Genomic DNA, 25715 nt, shown 5'->3' on the forward strand with positions numbered 1-25715 from the left:
CATCATCCTTCCCAGGGATGCAAAGTCCTTTTTAATATTACTCATTTTTCTTGTTGCAGCTTCCCGGGACCCAGCCTGAATTACAACAAGAGGATAGTAGTCCTCTGGTTTAATGAGCTGTGGCAGAGCCTTCCTAACGTCTCTGACACGTGCTCCAGGAAGACAACACACATCTCTGGAGAGGTTATCCGGGCAGCAAATGGGAGCCTCAGTGCCCCCAAACAAGGAGTCTCCAATCACTAAGACTCTTCGCCCTTTTTTTGTGGCACTGGTTTTGATGCAGCGCCCCGTCCGGCCCTGCTCCTTATGCTCGATACTTCCCTCGTCCTTGACATGCTTCTCAGGGCCCGGGTTCTGACTACTGTCCAGACTGTCATCCTTTTCCTTTTCCTTCCTGAGAGCCTCAGATCTATTACCCAGGGACACTGTGGGGGTTGGTGGCACCGTGGGTGTTGGGGGCAGACGCCTCTTTCTGCTTCGAGCTGAGACGAGGGCCCAGCCCCTTTTCTCTTGTGGGCAGTCAAGCCCTCTGTCCTGCAGGTGAGCAACTGGATTGGCTACTACCCCTTGCAGGGACTTAGGCCTCAGTAGGGGCAGGTTGACACCTCCTATCTGTCACCCTCAGAGACTCCCAGGACCCCCTCAGGCTGCTGATTTCTTGCTGCAGCCCAGCCATCTGCTCAAGCAGTTCCTTGAGCAGGGCACACCTGCACCCACGACAGCCCTCTCTTCCCTCAGGACCCAGGGGGGGCCTCCGGATTCCAGAGCTCCCCACAGTCTCCAGTCTGGACTGCCACTTCCCCCCTCAGGGGATCCACCTGGGTGCCCACGTGAGCCCAGAGAGGCCATGTCCCCTCAGTTTGGGTTGCTGCCTCGTCTCTGCCGCTGTGACTGGTGCCCACCATGGTGAATTTTAAATTGTAAAAGGCGGAGTTCTCCAAGGAGAGGAGAAGAATGGAGGTGGGAAAGGGAGGAGAGGATCCTCCCTGTGCTCCTCCCTGCCCCGCTTGAACTGCCCCGCTTGAACTGCCTGCGCTAAGTGCCAAAGTCTGTCCTGTTTGCATGTCCTGTTTGTGGTGCTCCCTAGGGACTGCTTTTATACCATCAGGGGGTTGGCTGTTGTCACCCCGGTTCCGCCCTCAGCACGTCAGCGCCTGTGGGCGGCACAAGCACAGCTCCTGCCTGCTCCGGGGGGGGGGAGGGGCGGGGCTGGGCTGTGGCTCTGATCAAACGGCTCTGCACTGCGTTATTGCGGGGGCGGGGGGGGGGGGGTGTTAGGGGTTGGCTCCGTCCATCTCCCTGCCAGGAACCCTCGCTGCAGCCGATCCGCGCGAGGTCCTCATTAAAATGGATAGAGCAACTGGAATGCATTGAATTCTGCCTAGGAGTAGATGAAGAGCGAGTTGAGAGCTTTTGAGTAAGGATTAAAGGGCAGGCTACCATGGCTGACACTGTTGTGGGTGTTTTCTACAAGCCACCTGATCAGGAAGAGGAAGTAGATGAAGCCTTCTACAGACAGCTAGAAGAAGCCTCACAATCACAAGCCCTGGTTCTCATGGGAGACTTCAACCACCCTGATATCTGCTGGGAAGACCATACAGCTAGGCATAAGCAGTCCAGGATGTTTCTGCAGTGCATTGATGATAACTTCTTGACACAGGTGCGGTCAAGGAGCCAACAAGGAGAGGTGTGCTGCTGGACATTGTATTAACAAACAAAGAAGGGCTGGTTGGAGATGTAAAGGTTGGGGGCAGCCTTGGCTACAGTGACCATGATATGGAGTTCAGGATCTTGTGAGGAGGAAGCAGGGCAAAAAGTAGGGTTGCGACTCTGGTCTTCGGGAGAGCAAACTTTGGCCTCTTCAGGGACCTGCTTGGAGGAATCCCATGGGTCAGGGCCCTAGAAGGAAAGAGGGTCCAAGAGAGCTGGTCAGTATTCAAGTATCCCTTCCTCCAAGCTCAAGATTGATGTATTCCTATGAGCAAGAAGGCAAGTAAAGAGGGCAGGAGAAGTGCATGGATGAGCAAGGAGATCCTGGCAAAACTCAGACAGAAGAAGGAAGTTTACAGCATGTGGAAAAAGGGACAGGCCACTTGGGAGGAATATAGGGACATTCTTAGAGTACGCAGGGATGCGACAAGGAAGGCCAAGGCCCATTTGGAATTAAATCTGGCAGGGGATGTCAAGAAGAGCTTCTTCAAATACATCAGTAGCAAAAGGAAGACGGGAAAATGTCGGCCCACTGCTGAATGGGGCAAATGCCCTGGTAATGAAGAATACAGAGAAGGAAGAGTTGCTGAATGCCTTTTTTGCTTCAGTCTTTACTGCTAAGACCAGCCCTCGGGAATCTCAGATCCTAGAGACAAGAGAGGATGTCTGGAGAAAGAAGGTGTTTGGAGGAATGGGTTAACTAACATAGCTGTTTGGTGGGCTCAGAGGCACCCTATTGGACATGCTTGAGCTCCAGGCCTTGGTACAGAGAAGATCAAAGAAGCACAGTGAGGATCACAGCATGGTGGTAAAAACTGCGCCTGCACAAACCCTTGATTAAAAACAGGCGAAAACAACAGGCCAGTGATCTCCTGGCACAGACCCTGTTTAGCAGTTCCTGTGTCCCCAGTTGTGTGCCTCTGCTTGGGTGTAGCTTCAGGGATCCCTCAGTTGGTGAGGTAACAAGAATAAATCTACTCTTCACATTTTAGCAACCAGTCTGTGGTTGTTCCTGCTGCCTTCCTGTACTGATTCACACAGAGGACTTTCCTTTGGTCAAGGATGTTCGGGTTAGAGATCATTTAAACAAACTTGACACCTACAAATCCATTAACCCCGATGAGATGCACCCACAAATGGTGAGGGAGCTGGTGGATGTTATTGCTAGGCCACTCTCCATCATTTTTGAAAGGTCATGGAGAACAGGAGAGGTGCCTGAGGACTGGAAGAAAGCCAATGTCACGCCAGTCTTCAAAAAGGGCAAGAAGGATGACACAGAAAACTACAGGCCAGTCACCTTCAGCTCCATCCCTGGAAAAGTGATCCTGGAGGTCATCTCCAAGCACGTGGAGGCTAAGAAGGTGATCAGGAGTAGTCAGCATGGATTCAGCAAGGGGAAATCACGCTTAACCAATCTGATAACCTTATATGATGGGATGACTAGCTGGGTAGATGAGGGGAGAGCGGTGGATGTGGTCTACCTTGACTTCAGCAAGGCTTTTGATACTGTCTCCCATGACATCCTGCTAGCAAAGCTGAGAAAGTGTGGGATAGATGAGAGGACAGTAAGGTGGGTTGAGAACTGGCTGACTGGCCGAGCTCAGAGGGTTGTGCTTAGTGATGCGGAATCTAGTTGGAGGCCTGTAGCTAGCGGTGTCCCCCAGGGGTCAGTACTGGGTCCAGTCTTGTTCAACTTATTCATCAGTGACCTGGATGATAGAACAGAGTGCACCTTCAGCAAGTTTGCTGATGACACAAAACTGGGAGGAGTAACTGATACCCCAGAGGGCTGTGCTGCCATTCAGAGGGACCTGGACAGGCTGGAGGGTTGGGCCTAGAGGAACCTTGTGAAGTTCAACGAGGGCAAGTGCAGGGTCCTGCACCTAGGGAGGAATAACCCCAAGCACCGGTACAGGTTGGGGGGTGACCTGCTGGAGAGCAGCTCTGCAGAGAGAGACCTGGGACTCCTGGTGGACATCAGGCTGACCATGAGTTGGCAATGTGCCCTTGTGGCCAAGAAGGCCAACGGTATCCTGGGCTGCATTCAGAAGAGTGTTGCCAGCAGGTCAAGGGAGGTGATCCTCCCCCTCTACTCAGCCCTGGTGAGGCCACACCTGGAGTGCTGTGTCCAGTCCTGGGCTCCCCAGAACAAGAGGGACATAGAACTACTGGAGTGAGTCCAGAGGAGGGCTACAAAGATGATTAGAGGACTGGAGCACCTGTCGTACAAGGACAGGCTGAGAGAACTGGGCCTGTTTATCCTGGAGAAGAGAAGAACAAGAGAGAATCTTATCAATGTATATAAATATCTGAGGGGAGAGTGTCAAGAGGATGGGGCCAGACGGTTTAGTAGTGCCCAGTGATAGGATGAGAGGCAACAGGCACAAACTTAAACACAGGAACACAGGAAGTTCCATCTGAATATGAGAGGGCGCTTCTTTACTGTGAGGGTGACAGAGAACAGATTGCCCAGAGAGGTTGTGGAGTCTCCTTCTCTGGAGATATTCAAAACCCGCCTGGATGCTATCCTGCACAACGTGCTCTAGGTGACCTTGCTTGAGCAGGGGGTTGGACCAGATGATCTCTAGAGGTCCCTTCCAACCTTAACCATTCTGTGATTTAGTTAATGTCAACATATTATACACAAGGAGAAAATTTAGTCTTGGCATAACTGAGAGTCCAACTGATGGAAAAAAGCAGTTGCACCTGTTTCCTCTAGAATTATAACTAGTTGTTATTCCATGGATAAGCAGGGCATGGTAACATTTCAAATGTCTTCCTATGTTAGGAAGTATGGGTGTTAAGGGTAGAATTGAAGCCAAGATGTTTCCTATTGCCTGGAAAAATGTAACTGTCCATGTACTTACATGTGTTTTTCCATGTCAGTGTTTCTTCATTTCTCTCATTGAAGTACTAATGTTAGTGACATTACTGGTCAGTTTTTGGAGCTAGAGAATTTGGATTTGAAGGACTTAACAAATCATTTTGATTAATTCTATGATACAGTCATGCACTCAACTCTGAGACTAGCCTTCATCTCTTTGATCTTTATCCATTTAGCAGTATAAAGAATCAAATTCTATTGTAACTTTAAGGAAATTTGGATGGTTTCGCTAAGGTGTCAGTGTAGTTTTTTTGCTTTTTGTTTTGTTTTTAAATGGAGTTTGAGCTAATTAAGGGAGTGTGTGTATGTGTATGATAGACTTTCATTGCTTTAAGTGCTGAGGGGAAAAACCTGTGTTTTCTAACTTTTTCCCAAAGCTGGGAAAAAGCAAAGCAACGTTGAAGAAAATAGGGAGGCTTGTAGCTTGTGTAGTCTCTAGCTGAGAAAATAAGGAAACCTTAAAGGAAACAGAGACTGGTAGCCTTGAGCTAGCAGAAGCAGAGAAGATAAGGGATGAAAGGTAAAAAACAAGAAGGAGAAAACAGCTGCAGGAAGATTCCAGGCTGACCTATGGTAACCTTTTGCTCATTAAGGGTCATTAACATATTACAATCACACCTATCAAAATGATAATGCATGCTAATGTGGGATTTGGTGCCCCACCCCCGCTGGTCCTCTGTAATGCACAATCTCAGTAGAGATGAGTTAGGTGAGCTGGTACAGCCAATCAAAAGTAGCCAGAGAGATAGTTTTCACAAGTTTGCTGTGTATAAATGATGGTGATTCAAGCCAGAGGTGTGCTTGCTTTGCAAAAGATTGCCAAGCACCTGACTCTGCAGAGTTATGTCTTTAATTAAATAATTAAAAGACCTTTGTGTGGATTCTGACTCTGTATGTTTATTAGCAGGGTGCACTGGGCATGAACCTACAGACAACGTAACTGCTTTTGACTTGAAAGTTGATTAGACTTAGAATTTATTTTCTCATTTCCTTTACTCTCAGGTGTGCAATACTTATGTTTCAAAAGGAATTTGTACTTTGGTTGTAAAATCAGGATCTATACTGCAGACTTCTTATTAATACTCAGTTATTAGTTTGAGTGGATGATCTGATGAAGGGATGTTATTCTGTGTTAGCTTACAAAGCTATCAAAGAGAGTAGAATGTGAGAATTTCCTGCTTATTTGTGCAACTGTCTAACTTCTAACAGGTTGGAAAGAACAACTTCAGACCTCATCCCAAAGTTGAATCCAGCGTTGTCAGAATAGAGCCAAAGAACCAACCACCACCTATCAACTTCCAGGTAAAGCATTGGATACTCTAATATCAATGTAACATACTAATATTAGTATTTAATTTCATTTGTTTTTCTCTTTACTTTTTTTATGCTGATTTCACTACGAAGTATCCATTGGCATTTACAGAACACCAAAATACTCCTCTACTGATCAGGCTTGCATTAGTACATTACCTGCATGTGCCACCATCAGTTTAGGTGCAGCTCCTGTGTTGGAACAGGCTCCCCAGGGGCATAGTCATGGCACCAAGCCTGTTGGAATTTAAGAAGCGTTTGGACTGTGCTCTTAGTCATATGGTCTGAATTTTTGGGTAGACCTGTGTGGTGCCAGGAGTTGGACTTGATGATCCTTGTGGGTCCCTTCCAACTCGGAATATTTTATGATTTTCTTATAGTATTTCTGATAAGGCTGAAGTACCATCTCCATGTCAGTTGGAGAGTTGTTACTCATAATGTTCCTTTCATAGTACTTCCCATCTCCCAGAAACTCTTCCAGCTGATGAGTTTGTTACTTATGATCAAAGGAGGGCCTATGAGAACTTCTCATAGACGTTACAGAGTCATTTGAAGATAAGACATGTTATAGGATAGTATTCTTCAAGTTAATTTTTGAAATACTTTGATCTTCAAGACCATTTCAGCCTTGCCCAGCATTAGCCAGATTTTCTTGAAGTATCTGCCTTCTCAGCAATTAAGATCTAGCCAGTAGTGCCTAGGCACAAAAAAGAACAATTGAAATGTTTTTGTGGGTGAAGTTTTTTTGGTTTATTTTTCCTCCTTTTGTATTGCCTTGTCCAAGGCTGCATGGTTTTTGCATTAAGAAAGATACTTTCCTGAAAGATTTTTGTGTTCAGTGTTGTTGTGAAATTGTCAATAGTGTTTGTTCTTGTTTATAGCAGTTGTATGTTCCTTTGATTAAATACTGAACACTTTAATTTCAGGAACGTGATTGTCTAGTAAGGATAACCTTTGTTAGGATAGACAAGATACTCTCTGTAGCCTTTAAGTAACATTTATTAGAGGTAAATTTATCGGAGTTTCAGAGTCCATCCAACTAACCATTTCTTTTGTGCAAATGTCTAGCAGTGTTATATACATGCTAGCAGAGTCTGGGATAAACCATGATGGAGAACTTATCAGAAGAGTTTGTGACCTCAGCATATGAAACTTTTTAGAAGAAAACTCTACTGGGCAGTTATTCAAAAAGAACAGCTCTCTGTAGTTTAATTATATTAATTGCTTTTTATCGTAAAGATTAAGAATCAGTTGAATAAAACAACAAGTTCAGTTTTCATTTTAGACTTGTATTCCTTTCAGGTCAAGAGCTGTAGAGCAGTTGCTGGATCATAATTACCGAATTCACTGATCCTTTTTAATATATTAAATTCTATTCCTGTGTACTGTGACCTAAATACTAACATAAGAATAAAAAAAATCAGAACTGAAAAGCTTAATACGTTAAAGCTTTTCTAAGAGAATTTCAGGAAGGGAAGAATTTAACTCTTACTAAAGAAAAATGTAAAAGGGTCACTAAATTACAGTGGAAAAAAAATATCTGAGGATATTGTTAATATCTTGGCTGCACATGTCTCAAGGCCTGACTTTTTCCCAAAAAGCTAGTAAGATTTTTTTTTTGTCTGCTTAGCGATACTGTTTGTGATTTATTTACAGTGAATGAGCTGAGATATAAAAATTCAGACAATGAAAGAAAACAATCCATAGAAGAAAAAAAATACAGCTTATCTCATGAAATAATAACTCTTCTAAAAGCAGGGAAAGAATAGATGATTTAAATTAACCTTATTCTATGCTATGAATAGAAAAGTAATTTGCATCTTTTTCTGTTGACAGGAAATAACTTCAAAATTATGGTGAAAATACAGACAATCCTAAGATACTGATTACTCTGAAAAACGAGCCTGTTCAATGAATATAGATGACTTCATTAGGTAAATCTTTTCTCTTTAGGCCTTCCTTTTAAGCCTCTTCAATTTTACCTGCTTCTATACCGATGTTGTACAGATTGGTATTGGGTTACATAGGGAAAATACTAGCCCTGGTTTCCTCTGAATACCAGACACTTTTTGCTTCCCAGTCCTAAACATGAAGAAGCACTTAAACCCTATATATATTTTAACTGCTGCTTACAGTATTCAGAACAAACTAAAGATTCCTACTTCTGTAACTTGTGTACTAGATACTTCTATGTATCTTCTAAAAATAGCTCTAATAACAGAATTGGTTATCGTAACTTCTCTGGAGACTTATGCAGCCCTTCCCTGTCCATCTGTCTTGAGAATTAGGCCTTGATCTATAGCATAATTTGGAAATTTTAGTAATTGATTACTATATTCTATTCTTCTGGTCAGTAATTTAAGTTGGAACAGGAATCCTCTCCTAATTAAAGATAAAATTCCTAGCCACTTCTCAGCATAACAATTTAATGCAGCTATTACTCTTTAACGAGATGTGGTAAACCTGGTAGGGTACAATATAAATAACTGTGCTGGAAATATATCTACATCTCTAAAATGGCAAACTTAATAGTAGCTTCTAGTATAACCTTTGTAACATTTTTTTATAGCACTTGAACAATGACTGCTTTTGTGGTATTTTTGTATCTTCTTTGCCAGCCAGTATGTCTTGGAAATGACTTAATCAGCAATATAAATTAGTGGGAAATTATAACATGAATATTTCACTTCCAGACTGTTGCATGGCTTCAATTACGAAGGCATCCATTTCTCACAGATCTGTCACTCTTACAGTAGAATCTATATTTTGTTATCTAAGCCTTACCTAAACCAGAGTGACTGCAATGGGACAAGCTCTTCTCACAAAAGCAATAAACAGAATACATCATGCGCAATCTGGTTCTTGTTAAGAACATTGCATACAATTTTATCACAGATAATAGGCAAGAAGATGCTGCCCTGTATTTTAAAGGTATTAAATTATTTCAGTACTGAAGTGAGGTGCTAGATTTCCACAGAACAGTGTATTTTTAAATATACTCAATGACATGAAGATCAATGCTGCCATAACTGAAATCTGTGTTCTTTGGCCATGGACTCCATCTCGGTATATTCTTGCAAAACTTACAGTACAGCTCATAAGTCTGGTCTGCACAACAAAAATGGATTTGTAGTAATTCCATTTGTTTTTTGTTTGTTTTAAAAAAATACTTTAAAACTTTCTTTTGAGTTGACATGACGGTCTCTTCCATTTGTCCACTGGTACCTACCAGCATTCCAGATCTGTTAGTAACCTGCTTCCATTAGAGAAATCCCAATAAGTGTTTTTCAGAAACAGGAACATTTATCTTATGGGCTTGGTGTGGGATAGTTATGAAAGCATCACTGAGGTATCTAAAATTACTACTCATCATCTCCTTCCCCCCCCCCCCCCCCTTACTGCCATCAAACCCCTTGTAGGAATCAGCAGAAAGTTAGCAACTGGCCAGATGGTTTTTCGTTGGTGTTTTTTTTTTTTGTCAACTGTACAGTAAGGCAGCTATTTTCATAAGAAAATAACTTTGTACCTCAAGTCACTGAGGAGTTTTAGCAAAGATCAAAGCTTTCAGTGAGGTTCAAAGCAATGCATTTCTGTTCCCTGACAGACTTATTGAACTGTCTTAATATAGTTTGGATTATTTTATTGGATTTATGTGGCAAGGGTTTGGTAGCAGAGGAGCTGCAGGGGTGGCCTCTGTGAGAAAAGTCCAGAACCAAACCAATGAGCAATGGTGGTTGCGTCTCTGTGAAAGCGTATTTAAGAAGGGGGGGAAAGCTGTGCAACAGCAGCTAGGAGAGAGGAGTGAGAAAATGTGAGAGAAACAGCCATGCAGACACCAAGATCAGTGAAGAAGGAAGTGCTCCAGGCACCAGAGAAGAAGTTTCCCTGCAGCCTGTGGAGAGGACCATGGTGGAGCAGATCTCCATGCTGCATCCTGTGGAGGAGCCAACTGTGGAGCAGGTGGATCTAACCTGAAGGAGGCTGCATCCCATGGAGAGCCCCTGCCATAGCAGACTCTGGACTGGAACTGAAGCCCATGGCGAGGAATCAACACAGGAGCAGGTGACCTGGCAGGAGCTGCTGTCCATGCGAGACCCAGACTGGAGCAGTTTGCTTCTGACAGATGGACCCCGTGGTATGGACCCATATCTGGAGCAGTTCTTGAAGAGCTGCTGCCTGTGGGAAGCCCACGCCGGATCAGTTCGGTAAGGACGGCATCCCATGGGAGGGACCCCACGTTGGAGCAGGGGAAGAGAGTGACTAAGAAGGTGTCCTGGTTCCAGTTAGGACAGAGTTAACTTTCCTCCTAGTAGCTGGTAGGGTGCTATGTTTTGGATTAGGATGAGAATGTTAATAACACACTGATGTTTTAATTGTTGCAGAGCAGTGCTTACACTAAGCCAAGGACTTTTCAGCTTCTTGCTCTGTCCTGCCAGCGAGCAGGCTGGGGGGTGCAGCAGGAGCTGGGAGGGGACAGACCCAGGGCAGCTGACCCAAACTGGCCAAAGGGGTATTCCATACCATCTGACGTCATGCTAAACAATATATAGGGGTGGCTGGCCGGGGTGGGGGGGCCGGCTGCTCGGGGATAGGCTGGGCATCGGTCAGCGGGTGGTGAGGAATTGAATTGTGCATCACTTGTTTCACACAAATTATTATTATTAGTAACACTATTATTATTATTGTTATTATTATTTTTCTGTCTTAATAAACTGTCTTTATCTCAACTCACAGGCTTCACTTTCCCGTTTCTCTCCCTCATCCCAGAGAGGGAGGGGGGAGGGTGAGTGAACAGCTGTGTGGTGTTTAGCTGCCGGCCGGGTTAAACCACAACAGAAGGAGCGGCAGAGACAAAGCTTTAGGGACTGACCACAACCCCCCTTCCCCTGCACTACTTAAGAGGGGGGCGTGTGTGTGAAGTGAAGTTGTTTTTAGTTTGCTGTTAGTTTCTCACTGTTCTAGTCTGCTAGTGATAGGCAATAAATTATATTAATTTCCCTCTGAGTCTGTTTTGCCTATGACAGTAATTGGCAATTTCTGTGTCCTTATCTCAACCCTTCAGCCCTTTCCATCGTATTTTCTCCTCCTTTTTCCTTTGAGGAGGGGGAGTGAGAGAGCAGCTATGGTGTAGTTTAGTTGCCCAGGATGCTAAAGCCACCACAGTTAGATATTTTTTATTAAGGACAAGGCAGAATTTTCCCAATGAAATTTGTGTTAACTTGTATCATGGCCATCAAAAGAAAAATCTACTTTGATTTGTCTTATGATTCATGAAAACAGTAATTATTAACTTTTTGTAGCATCATGCGGAGGTAAAGGCATAACTCTGTATTAACAAACGTAAGTCATCTGTCTCATGGGTGGCATCTCTTTTTCCATAAGACCACAATAAGTAGAGAAGAAACATTACCGAATCCTTTTCCAAAATTCAACTTAATTTTATACAAGTCCAATGTCAATATGTTAAAAGTCAATGATTCAGAAACATGTACTTGAATTTGCAGGCATCCTGAAAGAGGAATTTAACAACTCTAGTACTGCTTCACTGCCTATCAAAACAATTTGAGTGATGGTTAAGTAGCCACAGCAATACGCACAGACCAAGACAGAAGGAACAAATGTAGGAGCTTTGCATCATGCTCTTCATAAATGTTTTTGTTGTACAGCGCACAAAACAGTATATACTTCTCGGAGTACTATCCAAATAATGTCAGCCCATCAGAGCAATGGGTTACAGGAATTCAAGTGCTGTAACCAGCCATATCAATTGTTTATCTATCTTAATTCTCACTGCTTCAGTCTCAGTGTCAATCTAATCTTTACAGCAGGCTCTATCACAAAGGTAGTCTCTTAACAGCCTCTAGACATAATTTTGACTTCCATCTGGTACCTGACAAGCCATGATGTTTCTTTGAGATCTGCTGCAAAACAAAAGTCAGGACAGGGATCTAGGGAACATCTTCCTACCTTACAAATTTGCACAGAATGGTCATTTCCAGAAGTAAATACTCATTCTGAAATCAGAGGCCTTTTTAGTAGTGCAATAACTTGCATGTGTTTACAAAGTGTACCCCTTCCCAAAGCAGAACAGACCTTTCATAGAAGTAAATTCTCATCTGTAACTCAGTTAATAGCTTAATTTATTTAACACATTATGTAAAATCTACATTGTTGTTTCACTTTTCATGTTTACACACAGGAGGATTGTTTTTTTAATTTTTAACCATGATGCAACAAGAACTTCTTATAGCCTACCTTCTTATAGGAGGTGCAAACATTAAACACTATGAGAATTCCTGGCTCATTTATCTTGTTTTTCATTGCATTCCCTTTATTTTCCTCCCAGCCTGGCTCAAATGAACAAGGTTTGTATTCCACAAGTAATGTTTAAACAGTTCCAAGTGAAAGTCTGCCGATAGGAAGACTCCTGGAAACAGGGAAAACTCCTAGAGAGGTCTATAACTCTTCATTTGACAAGAAGTTCTTACGTGAAAGGTCAATCTTTTGGATACTGATTTGCAAAAGTAACTTGAGTGACACCAACTAAAAAGTGCTGATACGCATTCTTTGTGAGAATTCAGGTACTTGATACTTGAGAGATTTCAACTAGCACTAGGTAGAGATATGCAAATCCTCAAATGATGCAATTTCACCCCTCTTTTCAGCTGTTGGCACTGTATATAAAGGGAAATATAGGTATTAACTACTTTTTTTTTATTTATTTAAAGCAATAGAGCGACTCAAACTGCCTGCAAACTACAGTTAATGTACATGTAAGTCTGTCATGGATCAAAACCCAAATTTTAACAGTAGGTGAAAAGCCAATATATATTTCTTTAGCTGGATCCTTGAACTTTGACAGTTATCCTATCCATATACAGAGCTCAGATTGTACCTTTTTTCTGACAGCATTATCATCCCATACCACATACTACATACCAGCATTATCCTGTTACAACTCTCCTCAGTACTTAAACATTACTTTTTTTATACATCGACTAATTTATATTTTTGTTTTTTTGATTCTTTTTTTCCTTGAGAAAAATGTTTGAATTGCATAACTATTCTTTATGGTATTCAAATAAATCTAGATTCCAGATTTTTTACAAGGAGGATGGAAAGTCCAGCTGTTTGTCCACTCTAACAGCTCTTGCAGTTCCTGTTCAAATGATGTGGCACATCCTGTGAAATGAATGATCTAGCTACCAAAAAAAAAAGTCTCAAAACACATTAAAAATGTACACAGACTAAAAGTAATTAATATTGACTAAGGAATGTTGTTTATTGAGTCTGTGCTTCAGAAAGAGGATGTTTAGGGTTAAGTAGCCTTCATCAAGGCACAGAATGGGAAGAGGTAAGCACAGCTGCCTGTAGAAGAGAAACTATATACAACCATGAGTGAGGTGTGCATGCACGCAAACACAATTTAGAACTGCATAGCTGGTCTTTGTAACAAAACTGAACACAGTTAAAAGGAAATATTGTGACTTTTTAATGGCCACAGTTCTACTTCATTATTAAAAACTTGGCAAATTTTCCAAACATAAAATTCACAATTTGAATAAATGAAATATTTTAAACAAAGTGCTTCATGGATCTGAACCCTGCATGGTTGTACCGTCTGGTCTAGAAGCATTTTGTAGACATCATAGGAGCATTTCACACAAAACCAAAAATGTAATTCAGGTGAATAAGAAACAGGACATTTCCACAGACATTTCTAATGTTTTCACACTTTCAAGTAGTTGAGTTCTTACAGCCACTGGGTTTTGTAACAAATGTGTGCTACAGCAGTAAGGGTTTGTGGATTCCTTTAGCAGCAAAGGCCCATTTCAAAGGGCACGTGGTCTTTTCGGGTTGATCTGTTTACTGGCCTGTTCCTCCTCCTGTAGAGCTGCTCGGAAAGATTTCACTTTATCTTTAATGAAAAAGAGAGAATGAGTACTGATGTGCTTGTACCCAACAAAGATCTTGAAACTAAGCCCTGAACTCCACAACCCTGCCCTAATGCACAACAAAGAAAATTCCTCCACAAAAACAGTTGAAGCTACAAGAAACTCCAAGAGGATTAAGATAAGCTTAAATTCAGTACTCACCATACAAACAAGCTTTTTAGCAACTTAGTCCCTTCTTAGATGCTACCCGTCTCTAGGCAGGATAGATTTGGAAACTACACAATTGCACTCCAAGTATGTAACCTGTTTGTGCTTAAATTCTGCTTCTAACTTACAGAGTACAGGAAGATACACACAGCATACTTCCTTTTCCTTCCCAGCAGCTTCCGAATCATTCTTAAAAGCAGACAAAATTGTATCTTAGTGTATGATCAGCAACATTCTCCCCTATTTTGTGCTCCCCTATCTGCACTACACTGGTGCAGCCTCACCTTGAGTCCTGTGTGCAGTTTTGGGTGCCACAATACAAGAAAAACATAAAACTATTAGAGTCCAAAGGAGGGCTATGAAGATGGTGAAGGGTCTACAGGGGAAGATGTATGAGGAGTGGCTGAAGTCACTTGGATTGTTCAGCCTAAAGAAGAGGAGACTGAGGGGAGACCTCATGGCAGCCTACAGCTTCCTCATGAGGGGAAGAGAGAGGCAGGCGCTGATCTCTTCTCTCTGGTGACCAGCAATAGGCTCCGAGGGGATGGCATGAAGCTGTGACAGGGGAGGTAGAGGTTGGATATTAGGAAAGGGTTCTTTACTAAGAGGGTGGTTGGGCACTGGAACAGGCTCCCAAGGGAAGTGGTCATGGCACCAAGCCTGCTGGAGTTCAAGAAGCGTTACACAACACTGTCAGACATACGGTTTGATTTTTGGGCAGTCCTTTCTGGAGCCAGGAGTTGGGACTCAGTGATCCTTGTGGGTCCCTTCCAACTCAGGTAATTCTATGATTCTATGATTTTCCTATGAATGCATTTGTGATTATATTTTTGAAGTTTTTCACTGTAAATGGATAAACACATCATTTAAAAAAATTAATCATAACTATCAGGAGAGAGGGAGAAACCTGAGAAAGGAAGCATGGCATTCCTTCATATTTCTATGCCTCTTCCCCCCACTCTCCTGTGATAGGTCCAAGAAGATGAAGGAAAACATAATGACAGCGTGAAGAAATTAGTTCCAAAGTGAAAGGGGAAAAAAAATGAAATATGCAGTGACCATTATGTGCCACCAGCAGAACACAGAAGTTACTGGGAGAATCTTTGACTTCCCTTCTGTAAAGCTATACAAGCATCATCCTGCCTGTAAAGACACAAGGATCTCTTAGATAACCTTTACCTCCAGTGTCTTGTTTCAAAAGAGGTATCTAATAAGCTTTAGAAGAACAGAGAATCACCTAAACTGTGTTTTCTCGCTGCTGGTGTCTCAAATTGTCTCTTCCTGAAGAGGAAGCCATCATTTAGTTTGTAAGAAGCAAAGGAACATACAACCAATTCTTTGCTGAGCAGGTCACATCTGATTTGCTTAATGCATTCTTATAACCTACAGTAGATACTCAGACTGAGAAAAATCTAAGATTTTATCTTCTAAGGAATTTTCTAATGTGGATCCAAAAAACAAAAGAAAAAGAAAAAAAAAACAACAAAAACCACAAAAACAACAACAAAAAAATCCTTGAATTTTCACCAGTGTAACATGCCTGCTGGAGTGCAAAGAGATACAGAATCTAAAATGAAAAATAAATCTCCATGAGGTATCAAGCTGACAAGATGATTTTAGATGACAAGTGGAACAGGCACTAATTAACTGCATTTTTTTTTTTTAACAAAGAGAGGCTGGTAAAATTCAGACAGAAAGGCTGCTGAAGAAAAAAGTAGACTAACAAACAAGCTACTCAGAGCTTGATGCAACTCTTAAAGCACAAATTAAAAAAAAAATGACAGCAGACTCCCTGCTACACCACAGAGTGCAACAGAGCAGGAGGTGGGAGTTGCAGCTAATTTTTCCTCATTGCATTACCTTATTTTTTTTTTCTGTACAGTTCTTTTGGCTTTTCTTTTCCCTCTCTTTATCATTTTGGAACAAAGGAAAAGAAAAGGAAAGTTGGAGGAACAAGTTCCTACTTCCTGGAGTCTTTTAAACTAGGATGAACAGAATACAGATGTGAACTTGCTCTTGGCAGCAGAATAAGCATTACTTCAACAGGGCATTAAAGAACAGCATAAGAGGAAAAAAAAATCCCAAAATATAAGCACGCTCTACGAACTGCTAATAACGCACATAAAATTGATTAAAAGCAATCTACCTCTAAGTTCGGTCAGAATATCAATTTTCTGCTCTAGAATTGCTTCAAGTTGTGTAGCATAAGAATCCACATCATAGTCTACTTCTTCTGTCATCTCAAGAAGGGCTTTTTCATCTTCCAGCCATCTAATAGATTCCTAGATAAAAATTAAAAACAAACAAACAAAAAACAAAAACAAGTAAATAAGAAGAAATTCTTTGATGGTGGTGAGGCACTGGAACAGGTTGCCCAGAGAAGTTGTGGATGCCTCAGCCCTGGCAGTGTTTAAGGCCAGGTTGGATGGGGCTTTGAGCAACCTGGTCTAGTGGATGGTGTCCCTGGCCTTGGCAGGGGGGTTGGAATTATAAGGTCTTTGAGATCCCTTCAAACCCTGTACTGGGACTGGTTGGGATGGAGTTAACTTTCCCTGCAGCAGCCCATACAGTGCTGTGCTCTGCACTCGTAGCTAGAACAGCACTGGTATCACTCCAGTGTTGTGTCTATTGCTGAGCAATACTGGCACAGCATCAAGACTCCCTCCAATCCCCCCCCCTCGAAAAGCCAGCAGGCTGGGGGTGGGCAAGAAGAGGGGGAGGGGACATCACCAGGGCAGCTGACCTAAACCAACCAAAGGGATATTCCATACCATATGATATCACACTCAGCAATAAAAGGTGGGTGTACTGGGTTTATATGGCAATATTTTGGTAGCAGAGGTGCTGCAGGGGTGACCTCTGTGAGAAGAGTCCAGAAGCTGCCCCATGTTAGATAAGGGCCAGTTTCAGCTGGCTCCAAAAGGGACCTGCCACTGGCCGGAGTCAAGCCAATAAGCAATGGTGGTTGTGTCTGTGAGCACATATTTAAGAAAGGGGGGAAAAAAACTGCTGCACAAAAGCAGCTGGGACAGAGAGAGGAGTGAGAAACAGCCCTGCAGACACCAAGGTCAGTGAAGAAGGAGGGGGAGGAGGTGCTTCAGGCGCCAGAGCTGAAGTTCCCCTGCGGCCTGTGAAGAGGACCATGGTGGAGCAGGTTGTCCCCCTGCAGCCCATGGTGTACCACAGAGGAGTAGATCTCCGCCCTGCAGCCTGTGGAGGAGCCCATGGTGGAGCAGGTGGATCTGACCTGAAGAAGGCTGCGGCCTGTGGAGAACCCCTGCCTGAACAGACTTCGGGCTTGACCTGTGGAAAGGAGCCCATGCAGGAGCAGGTGATCTGGCAGGAGCTGCCAACCATGGGGGACCCATGTTGGAGCAGTTTGCTCCTGACGGATAGACCCCATGGTATAGACCCATATTGGAGCAGTTCTTGAAGAGCTGCTGCCTATGGGAAGCCCATGTAGGATCAGTTCGGCAGGGACTGTAGCCTGTGGGAGGGGCTCCACCTTGGAGAAGGGGAAGAGAGTGACCATGAAGGAGCAGCGGAGACAAAGCGTTACAGAGTAACCGCAACCCCCACTCCCTGTTCCCCTGTGGCACTCGGAGGGAGGAGGTGGAAGAGGGTGGGGGGGGGGAAGGTATTTTTAGTTTTTTGGAGTTTCTCATTGCCCTAGGTTGTTAGTAATAGGTAATAAATTATATTAATTTCCCTACTCTGAGTCTGTTTTACCCGTGACAATAACTGTTGAGTGATCTCCCTGTCCTTATCTCAACCCTTGAGCACTTTCCATTGTATTTTCTCCCCCTTTCCCTTTGAGGAGGGGGAGTGAGAGAGCAGTTGTGGTGGAGCTCAGCTGCCCAGCTGGGTAAAACCACCACAGTTGTTTGTGGTGCCCAACATGGGGCTTGAAGGGTTGAGATAACAATAGATTTGATCAGAGTGCTTTAACGGGAACTTGCAATTAGAATTTAGTTTACAGTTGCTAGTCACAATGCTGTCTGAATTGCTGTTAATATTTTTCTATGTCATCCTGTTTTATGTGATCTGCCATGTTCTCCCTTCTACTCCCTTCTACTCTCCCTTCTACTTCTTCTCCAATCTGCTATAGGCAGATTGGAGAGTTTGTTAAAGCCTGTGTCTGTTTTTTTCAGTTTGCTGTTCTGTAAAGCACTGGCCTTGAGCCTAATCTGGTATTCGGGCCCTGCATTACTGTCATCTCTGTCCTTTGAGAACTATCTCTTGGAGAATATTAACAACTACACTCTCTCTTTTTCCTCCTCTGGAAGTCAGTTTGTGGACGATATCAGGAATGGTACCTCCTCCTCTTCCTGTGTTGTAGGAAGACACTGCAGAACCAACAACAGGTCAGCTTCGCAAGGAACTGGGCAAGTGCAGCAACGACTTGAGCTAAGCTGGCATTGGCGTCCAGAAATCCTACTCTGACTGTCCTGTGTGATCACTTTGGCAGATGAAGCCTAAATCATCAACAGTTCTTATGGACATTTTGGGAGAGGCCTACAGAATGGAAAGAAGTACCTATATATATCTGTTAAAGGACAGGGAACAGTGGTGATAAGAATACCAATATACTAAAGTATGTGGAACCTGAGCGTGACACAAATGTTATGGAATAAGGGGTGGAGGTTGTGCTGGGTCTGGCTGGGATGGAGTTAACTGTCCCTGTAGCGACCCATATAGTGTTGTGCTCTGCACTTGTAGCTAAAACAGCACTGGTATCGCACCAATGTTTTTTCTATTGCTGAGCAGAGCAATTGCTCCCAAACAACTGCTACGCATGTTGAGGCCCTGCTTCCTGGGACGTAGACAAATATCACTCATTGATGGGAAGTAGAAAATACATTTTTTTCTTCCCTCTGTGCTTCCACGCAGCCTTTGCTTGTTTTTTTTTCCCTTTTCCTTTTCCCTTTAATTAAATTATCATTACCTTAACCTGTGAGCCTTTTTTTTTCTTTCCAGCATACTTTCTTCTCCCACCCCCCCTCTTCTTCTGAGGAGGAATGAGAGAGCAGTTGTGGTGGAGTTTGGCTGCCCAGTAGGGTAAAACTACCACAAACCCAAACCATTCTATGATTCTATGAAATACATTAGCAAAGGTACTAGTTTCAAGACAAAAAGCTGAATTACTCCTTTTCTCAAGATGACCACATTTCTATACTGTCTAGTCACCTCATTATAACAGATTTCAATCCTAAAATGAATCCTTATTCCCATTTCAGCAAAGTTGTGTGTTTTCTACATAGTTTCTTAATTATAACAGCCATATCAGCAAACATAACATTATGTGGTTCTAAAGTCAGGCTTCAGTTTTAAGTACAGGATGGTTTCCACTGACTACAATCACGGTGTTGTTATTACAATCATGGAGCAAAGATAATTCTGTCCATACTCAAAACCAGTTTTGAGAGAAGAAGAAGAGCTATTTTAAGCTCTCTATTGCATGTGCTAACTCCTCACATAGACAAGAGTATTGTAAAGGTTGGTTAAACCAGCTCTTGGGCACCTTTGCATTCCAAATATTACCAAAAAAAGAGGAATTTAAAAAAATAGTCTCGCAGCAAAGAATGCAACCAAGAGCTTAAAGCTTACAGAACCATGCAAAGCTAAGATCAGGAGAACTGATCTCATTTGAAATGCTTTGGTTTTAAAAGAGAAAGCAGCTGACAGTTCTAGGCATGCAGGGCCTGAAATACTAAAATTAGCTCTTCCCCTCTGCGCTCAGTAGCCCAAGTAATAGCGAAAGCATCATCCAAACCCCATGTATGCTTTTTCACACAGATGGAGCTCACATTGGGACAGGATTCATCTCATCTAATGTAAACTTATACATTCAAGAATCACAGGAAGACAGACATGTCCAGAGCACACTTCATTCCATTGGTGTATTTTAGGCATTTTTGTCAGGATAGGATATTTCATATCCCAGAATCAACAGCTTCCAGAAGAAAGCTGACAGAAAACAACTTCTGCCTGGTACAGCTTGTAGATTTTGTATTGGTGCATCCCACCTCCACCCATGGCATAAACTAACAAGCCATGCTGTGAACTAAGGGAGCTGAGGCTCAAACACATTTCCTTCTAGTGACTGCTGTGAGCAGCAGTAATCTCCAGCAGAAGGCCAGATGGACACACAGAGGCAATAACATCTTAAACTAATGCAACTTGTCTTTCCAGATGTCCCAAGCATTAGGACACAGCTATGGCATAAGACTTTCACACTTCTGTGTCTTCGGGACTAGTGTTTCATAACTAAATCTCTACATCTGTTGTAAAATGTTTTATTTAGTATCTTACTGTATTACATGAATACACATCAATGTTCCATTAAGTTTGATGCCTACATTAGGAGATCTGTGTATTCCCTACAGGTTTAATGTTCTGCTATTCTCTCGCAGTAGACATGCCAAATGGATGGCCTGCCTAAAGACTCTTAGGTTATGAACAGAAGCAACTCACATTTCCTTCTGAAAACTAGTAATTCATACTTATTATTACAATTTGTTTTGTGAATGTAAAAGGATCCGTGGCACTGACCAGCATTGCACTATTGGCAGTATTCCTTCCAAAGACCCTGACTAGAGTGAAAACCTTTATGTATCTGTAAAAAGGAAGCAAACAGGCAGTTAGAAAAATATCTGTCTCTTCTGGATCTCAGAGGGAGATGACCAAACTGTCAACAGAAATGGTTCTGATAGAGACATTACTATTAATTTCCAGCTTTGAAATAGGAATATTGGCATAGATTAGACAACGAAATCATAGAATCATAGAATGAATCATAGAAATGAAAAGTTCAAGACCAATCTGAATGAACTTACTGCAGCTAGAAAAAACACAGTCGCTAACGCTGGAAAAGGACTAAAACAGAAAATATCTCAGTAGTAAAAAGAAAGTAAAAAGAAAATAGCAACTTTTCTTAGAGTGAACAGTCTATTTAGGAATGCTTGTGAGAAAAAAAAAAAAAGACAATTTTACTAGATTTCTTGGATGATAGAAAAACATGCTTCTCTTTCATCCTGGGGACGAAGATTAGTGGTTATGAGAGCTAAACATCTGTCCCTATTTGTTTGCTACAATGGGGTTAGTGTAATAAAATAATTTAGAAAACCCTAACTGCAGAGGAATGACCAGATGATATCCTGCATCATATGCAGGATATGTGCTTTACTTGGGAAAATCTGAATTCCTGTATTAGGATAAAACAAAGCAGAGCTCCGTCCTTTACCTGGAAGACATCCCTGTGGTCTTCTACTACTTGTTCTTCCATTTCTACCATTTGTGACACAGCTTCATGAAAAGTAAACAATTGTGGAGAAACTTCCTCTTCCTAAAAACAATAAAAGCTTGTTAGTCTGGAAAGAACTGTGGCTACAGGAAATATACTGAATATGTTCCATCCTATCACAGAGCATGAAAAGAAATATGCATAAAGCAGAGCTTGTCAAAAATAGAATTTTATACTTCTGACATGAAAACCTTCAGAAATGAAGGGAGAGGACAATAAAAATAAAAATGTTAACATAGTTAAATTTAGTTCATATTCATTAAATATTTCCAGCCACTCATCCTTGTGAATACTGGAAAACAGAATATTCCACATTAGAAGAACAAGTTAAAATCGTGGGAAGACAAAGTAACAAGGGAATAACGGTAATTTTTAGTAGGTTTTAACACCTACAGAAAACTAGGTTTTCTGTCAGGGCCTTTGTTATGCATGCTACAAAAGACAGACAATAATTTTCAGAAAAGAGAACACATTCAATACATTTCAGGAAATCAAAATTAAAGTCATACTTTGGAAAAAAATAAATAAACCTAAAGTGAAAAATCTAAAAAATACATAGTGATTAATACGTTAGAAGAATGCACAGCATAGATTTACAAACTCGGGCAAACAGGACTTCTGTAGACAATAATCAACAATCAAAGGGGAAAGCACTAGGTAGTTTGCAATTCATTTTTTAGCAAGACAGTATGGTTCCTTATACCATGCCTTTGAAATCTTTTTAAATATACATTGTAAAGCTTAATTGAATTCCACATGAACAATGAAAAAGTGTGATATGAAAGAATATGTCTGTCCAGTGGGAAACTCGGAATCACATAGCATGTTCTAGAGCCCATTACTAAAATGAGAGAAATACAGCAAAGACCACAAAGAAGTATTTGAGAAGGAATAGAATCTTGAGAAAAATATATTAGGATAGTATAGATTTTTCTTTTCTATCTTTCATTGGCATTTTCACAAACTGAGTTTTAATCCCTATCGAACATTTAAGGAACCAGGACAATTGCTGATAATTAACAATGAGAAAATGTCCTTTGGAAGATGCCTTTCAGCCCCAGCTCCCTACTCGTTCAGTCCAGGGAGACATTTTGGGAACGTGGTGTGGTTCTCTCCCAAACAGGGCACTGGGGTTTCACTCCATGAAAATCAGGATGTCTGTAAGAGGAATGATGGGCAGCCAGATTCCTAAATGCAGAGAAAGGCAAACTCACTTGAAATGGGTGCTGGATGCATGGAAAATAATGCTCAAAACCACAAGTGTTTTAAACAAAACATACAAATTTCCCAGGATATTTCTAACTGCCTAACGCAAGATGAAGCTATAGTGGAAAATATGCATTCTAAAAACCATCAGCGCCTAGAACAGACACTTTCTAGACATTAAAAATCCTAATCAGTGAGAAAGATAAAGAAAAATAAAATATTCTCCTCTCACCCTTCAAGAAACCTTTTTCTTTTTAAATTCTATATGGGAATGAATTATAAAGTGAGATGGTGAAGATGCGTGTTGTATTTACTTAATTATACTGCTAACAGGCTATAAATACACATTAATCTTTTTTTCTTCTACCATGGTATTTATTGTCATCTCTTTACATATAATGCTGTAAACTACTCACATTTTGTTCACATAACAGTTTGAGATCATCTCTCTGAGGAGAGATTCCCATGCTCCATTGCGTGTCCAAGTCATCGATCTGATTGGGAGTGTGGTGTATAATGGGACGGATATCCCCTGTAGCACTAGGCTCAACTGTCAGCTCCTTCACCCTACAATCAGAAAATATTTCATTTTCAAATTAATAACTTCCTGTGCAAAGTAGCCACCACCAAAAATAAAGCTCTATGGGTTTATATATAATTTAATTCATTTAACATGGATGATGATGCTACCTTCACAAATTTAATTTGCCAAAAAGACGTCAGTCCAACTTGTAAAAACCATGGACCATTCAGTTTCAACTAAATATGGATTGAAGTCCATTTTCTAACAAAAGTAATTTTTAAAATTAACTCTTACTACTCATTAAAATGCTGAGAACAAAAATCTCCTCAATATGAACTCCTTAACAGTAAATAATATATGATAGAAAAGTTCATTCAACACCCAAAACTTGACCATCTTTCTTTTTTCTGTGCACCCAACTGTGTTTTAAAAAAATAATAATGAATATAACCTTAAACTAAAATAATTTCAAAGGCAAAAATATCTTAAACAGACTTGTCAGATTTGGTTCACTAAATATACAAAGGTGACATCACCATTTTATTTTATTTTATTTTATTTTATTTTATTTTATTTTATTTTATTTATTTTATTTTTTAAATGTATGAAGGAAAATAGCAAGCCTGGATACAAAGGGTAGATGTTTAAGGAGGATGAAAAAAGTACTGGGAAGGTGACTGCAGATCATGCAGAACCATCACCTGCCAAGCAAAATAAATAAAAAAAAAAGTGCGTGATTCAAGACAAGGGGAATAATGTGAAAGGTTGGTCTGTAAAAATACATAGCTAAAATAAAAACTTCAAAATGAATATTTAATGTATAGAATAAAGTAGACCTGGTGACTGAAGGAGAAAAGTCGTCATACTCATAGGAAGGAGAGAGATCAGAGCGACTGCCACTACCCTGTGAGAAGGGAATGTCCGAAGGACTAATTCCAAATTCCTTTACTCTGCAGTAGCAAAATACAGCATCAAATTAAGAAAAAATGATCTCATAAACACAGTTAAAATGGCAACTCTTTCTTAAGCATTCTTCTTTTATAGTTTAAAAACCTAATAAATTATGTTTAAATTAAAACACAAATAAAAGCATCAACTTATTTAAACTTTCTGCAAATAGAGATAAAGATCACTAACAGACCTGGAAAAAAACAGTGCTACTAATCTGCAGGAGAATACAATAGCAGTGTTTTCAGAAGAGTAATTCCAAAATTTAGTTAGTGCAGTAAATAAAATTTGGTCGATATTCAATATTCAATTAAACTGCTCCTTTTAGAGTCTGGAGTAGATGATCTTAGAGGTCTTTTCCAACCTAAATGATTCTATGATTTTAAAATATAAAACCACTACAGCTACAAAAATTTAAATCCTATCCTGCCCACTGTCTTACACTGTAGTTACCTGTTACCTGTCAGTTTGACCTCAGTGCCAGGAAAGCTCATGGAGCAGATTATCTTGAGGGTCATCACGCGGCACTTGCAAGGCAAGCAGGCGATCAGGCCCAGTCAGCATGGGTTTATGAAAGGCAGGTCCTGCTTGACGAACCTGATCTCCTTCTATGACCAAGTGACGCGCTTGGTGGATGAGGGAAAGGCTGTGGATGTGGTTTACCTTGACCTCAGTAAGGCTTTTGACACCGTTTCCCACAGCATTCTCCTCAAGAAACTGGCTGCTCGGGGCTTGGACTGGCGTACGCTTCGCTGGGTTAGAAACTGGCTGGATAGCCGGGCCCAGAGAGTTGTGGTGAATGGAGTCAAATCTGGTTGGAGGCCGGTCACTAGTGGAGTCCCCCAGGGCTCGGTACTGGGGCCGGCCCTCTTTAATATCTTTATCGATGACCTGGATGAGGGAGTCCAGTGCACCCTCAGTAAGTTTGCAGATGACACCAAGCTAAGTGCGTGTGTCGATCTGCTCGAGGGCAGGAAGGCTCTGCAGGAGGATCTGGATAGGCTGGAGCGATGGGCTGAGGTCAACTGTATGAAGTTCAACAAGGCCAAGTGCCGGGTCCTGCACCTGGGGCGCAACAACCCCAAGCAGAGCTACAGGCTGGGAGATGAGTGGCTGGAAAGCTGCCTGGCCGAGAAGGACCTGGGAGTATTGGTTGATAGTCGGCTGAATATGAGCCAGCAGTGTGCCCAGGTGGCCAAGAAGGCCAACAGCATCCTGGCCTGTATAAGAAGCAGTGTGGCCAGCAGGTCTAGGGAAGTGATTGTGCCCCTGTACTCGGCTCTGGTGAGGCCGCACCTTGAGTACTGTCTTCAGTTTTGGGCCCCTCGCTACAGGAAGGACATGGACGTGCTTGAGCGAGTCCAGAGAAGGGCGACCAAGCTGGTGAGGGGTCTGGAGAACAAGTCTTACGAGGAGCGGCTGAGGGAGCTGGGCTTGTTCAGCCTGGAGAAGAGGAGGCTCAGGGGCGACCTTATCGCTCTCTACAGTTACCTTAAAGGAGGCTGTAGAGAGGTGGGGGTTGGTCTGTTCTCCTACGTGCCTGGTGACAGGACGAGGGGGAATGGGCAAAAGTTGCGACAGGGGAGTTTTAGGTTGGATGTTAGGAAGTACTTCTTTACCGAAAGGGTTATTAAGCATTGGAACGGGCTGCCCAGGGAGGTGGTGGAGTCACCATCCCTGGAGGTCTTTAAAAGACGTTTAGATGTAGAGCTTAGCGATATGGTTTAG

General features: G+C 42.0%; 1 protein-coding gene across 4 annotated transcripts in view; it reads right to left on the reverse strand.

Annotated features, from left to right (window-relative positions):
* Window positions 1–12028: 12028 nt before the first annotated feature.
* LOC125179686 (kinesin-like protein KIF2A) overlaps window positions 12029–25715 on the reverse strand; it is a 155926-nt gene continuing 142239 nt past the window's right edge. For 2 of the 4 annotated variants that reach the window (XM_066987374.1, XM_066987376.1), the window contains 5 exons: window positions 23876–23989; window positions 22933–23083; window positions 21251–21352; window positions 16154–16289; window positions 12029–13823 (listed from right to left, as the gene is read on the reverse strand). In XM_066987374.1, coding sequence (XP_066843475.1) covers window positions 13738–13823; window positions 16154–16289; window positions 21251–21352; window positions 22933–23083; window positions 23876–23989 — 589 coding nt within the window. In that variant the 3' untranslated portion in view covers window positions 12029–13737. Of the gene's footprint in view, window positions 13824–16153; window positions 16290–21250; window positions 21353–22379; window positions 22499–22932; window positions 23084–23875; window positions 23990–25715 lie in introns of those variants that run through there. The other 2 variants (XR_010827346.1, XM_066987375.1) reach the window with 2 other exon arrangements.

Source organism: Anser cygnoides, chromosome W, assembly GCF_040182565.1.
Source record: "Anser cygnoides isolate HZ-2024a breed goose chromosome W, Taihu_goose_T2T_genome, whole genome shotgun sequence".
NCBI lineage: Eukaryota > Metazoa > Chordata > Aves > Anseriformes > Anatidae > Anser > Anser cygnoides.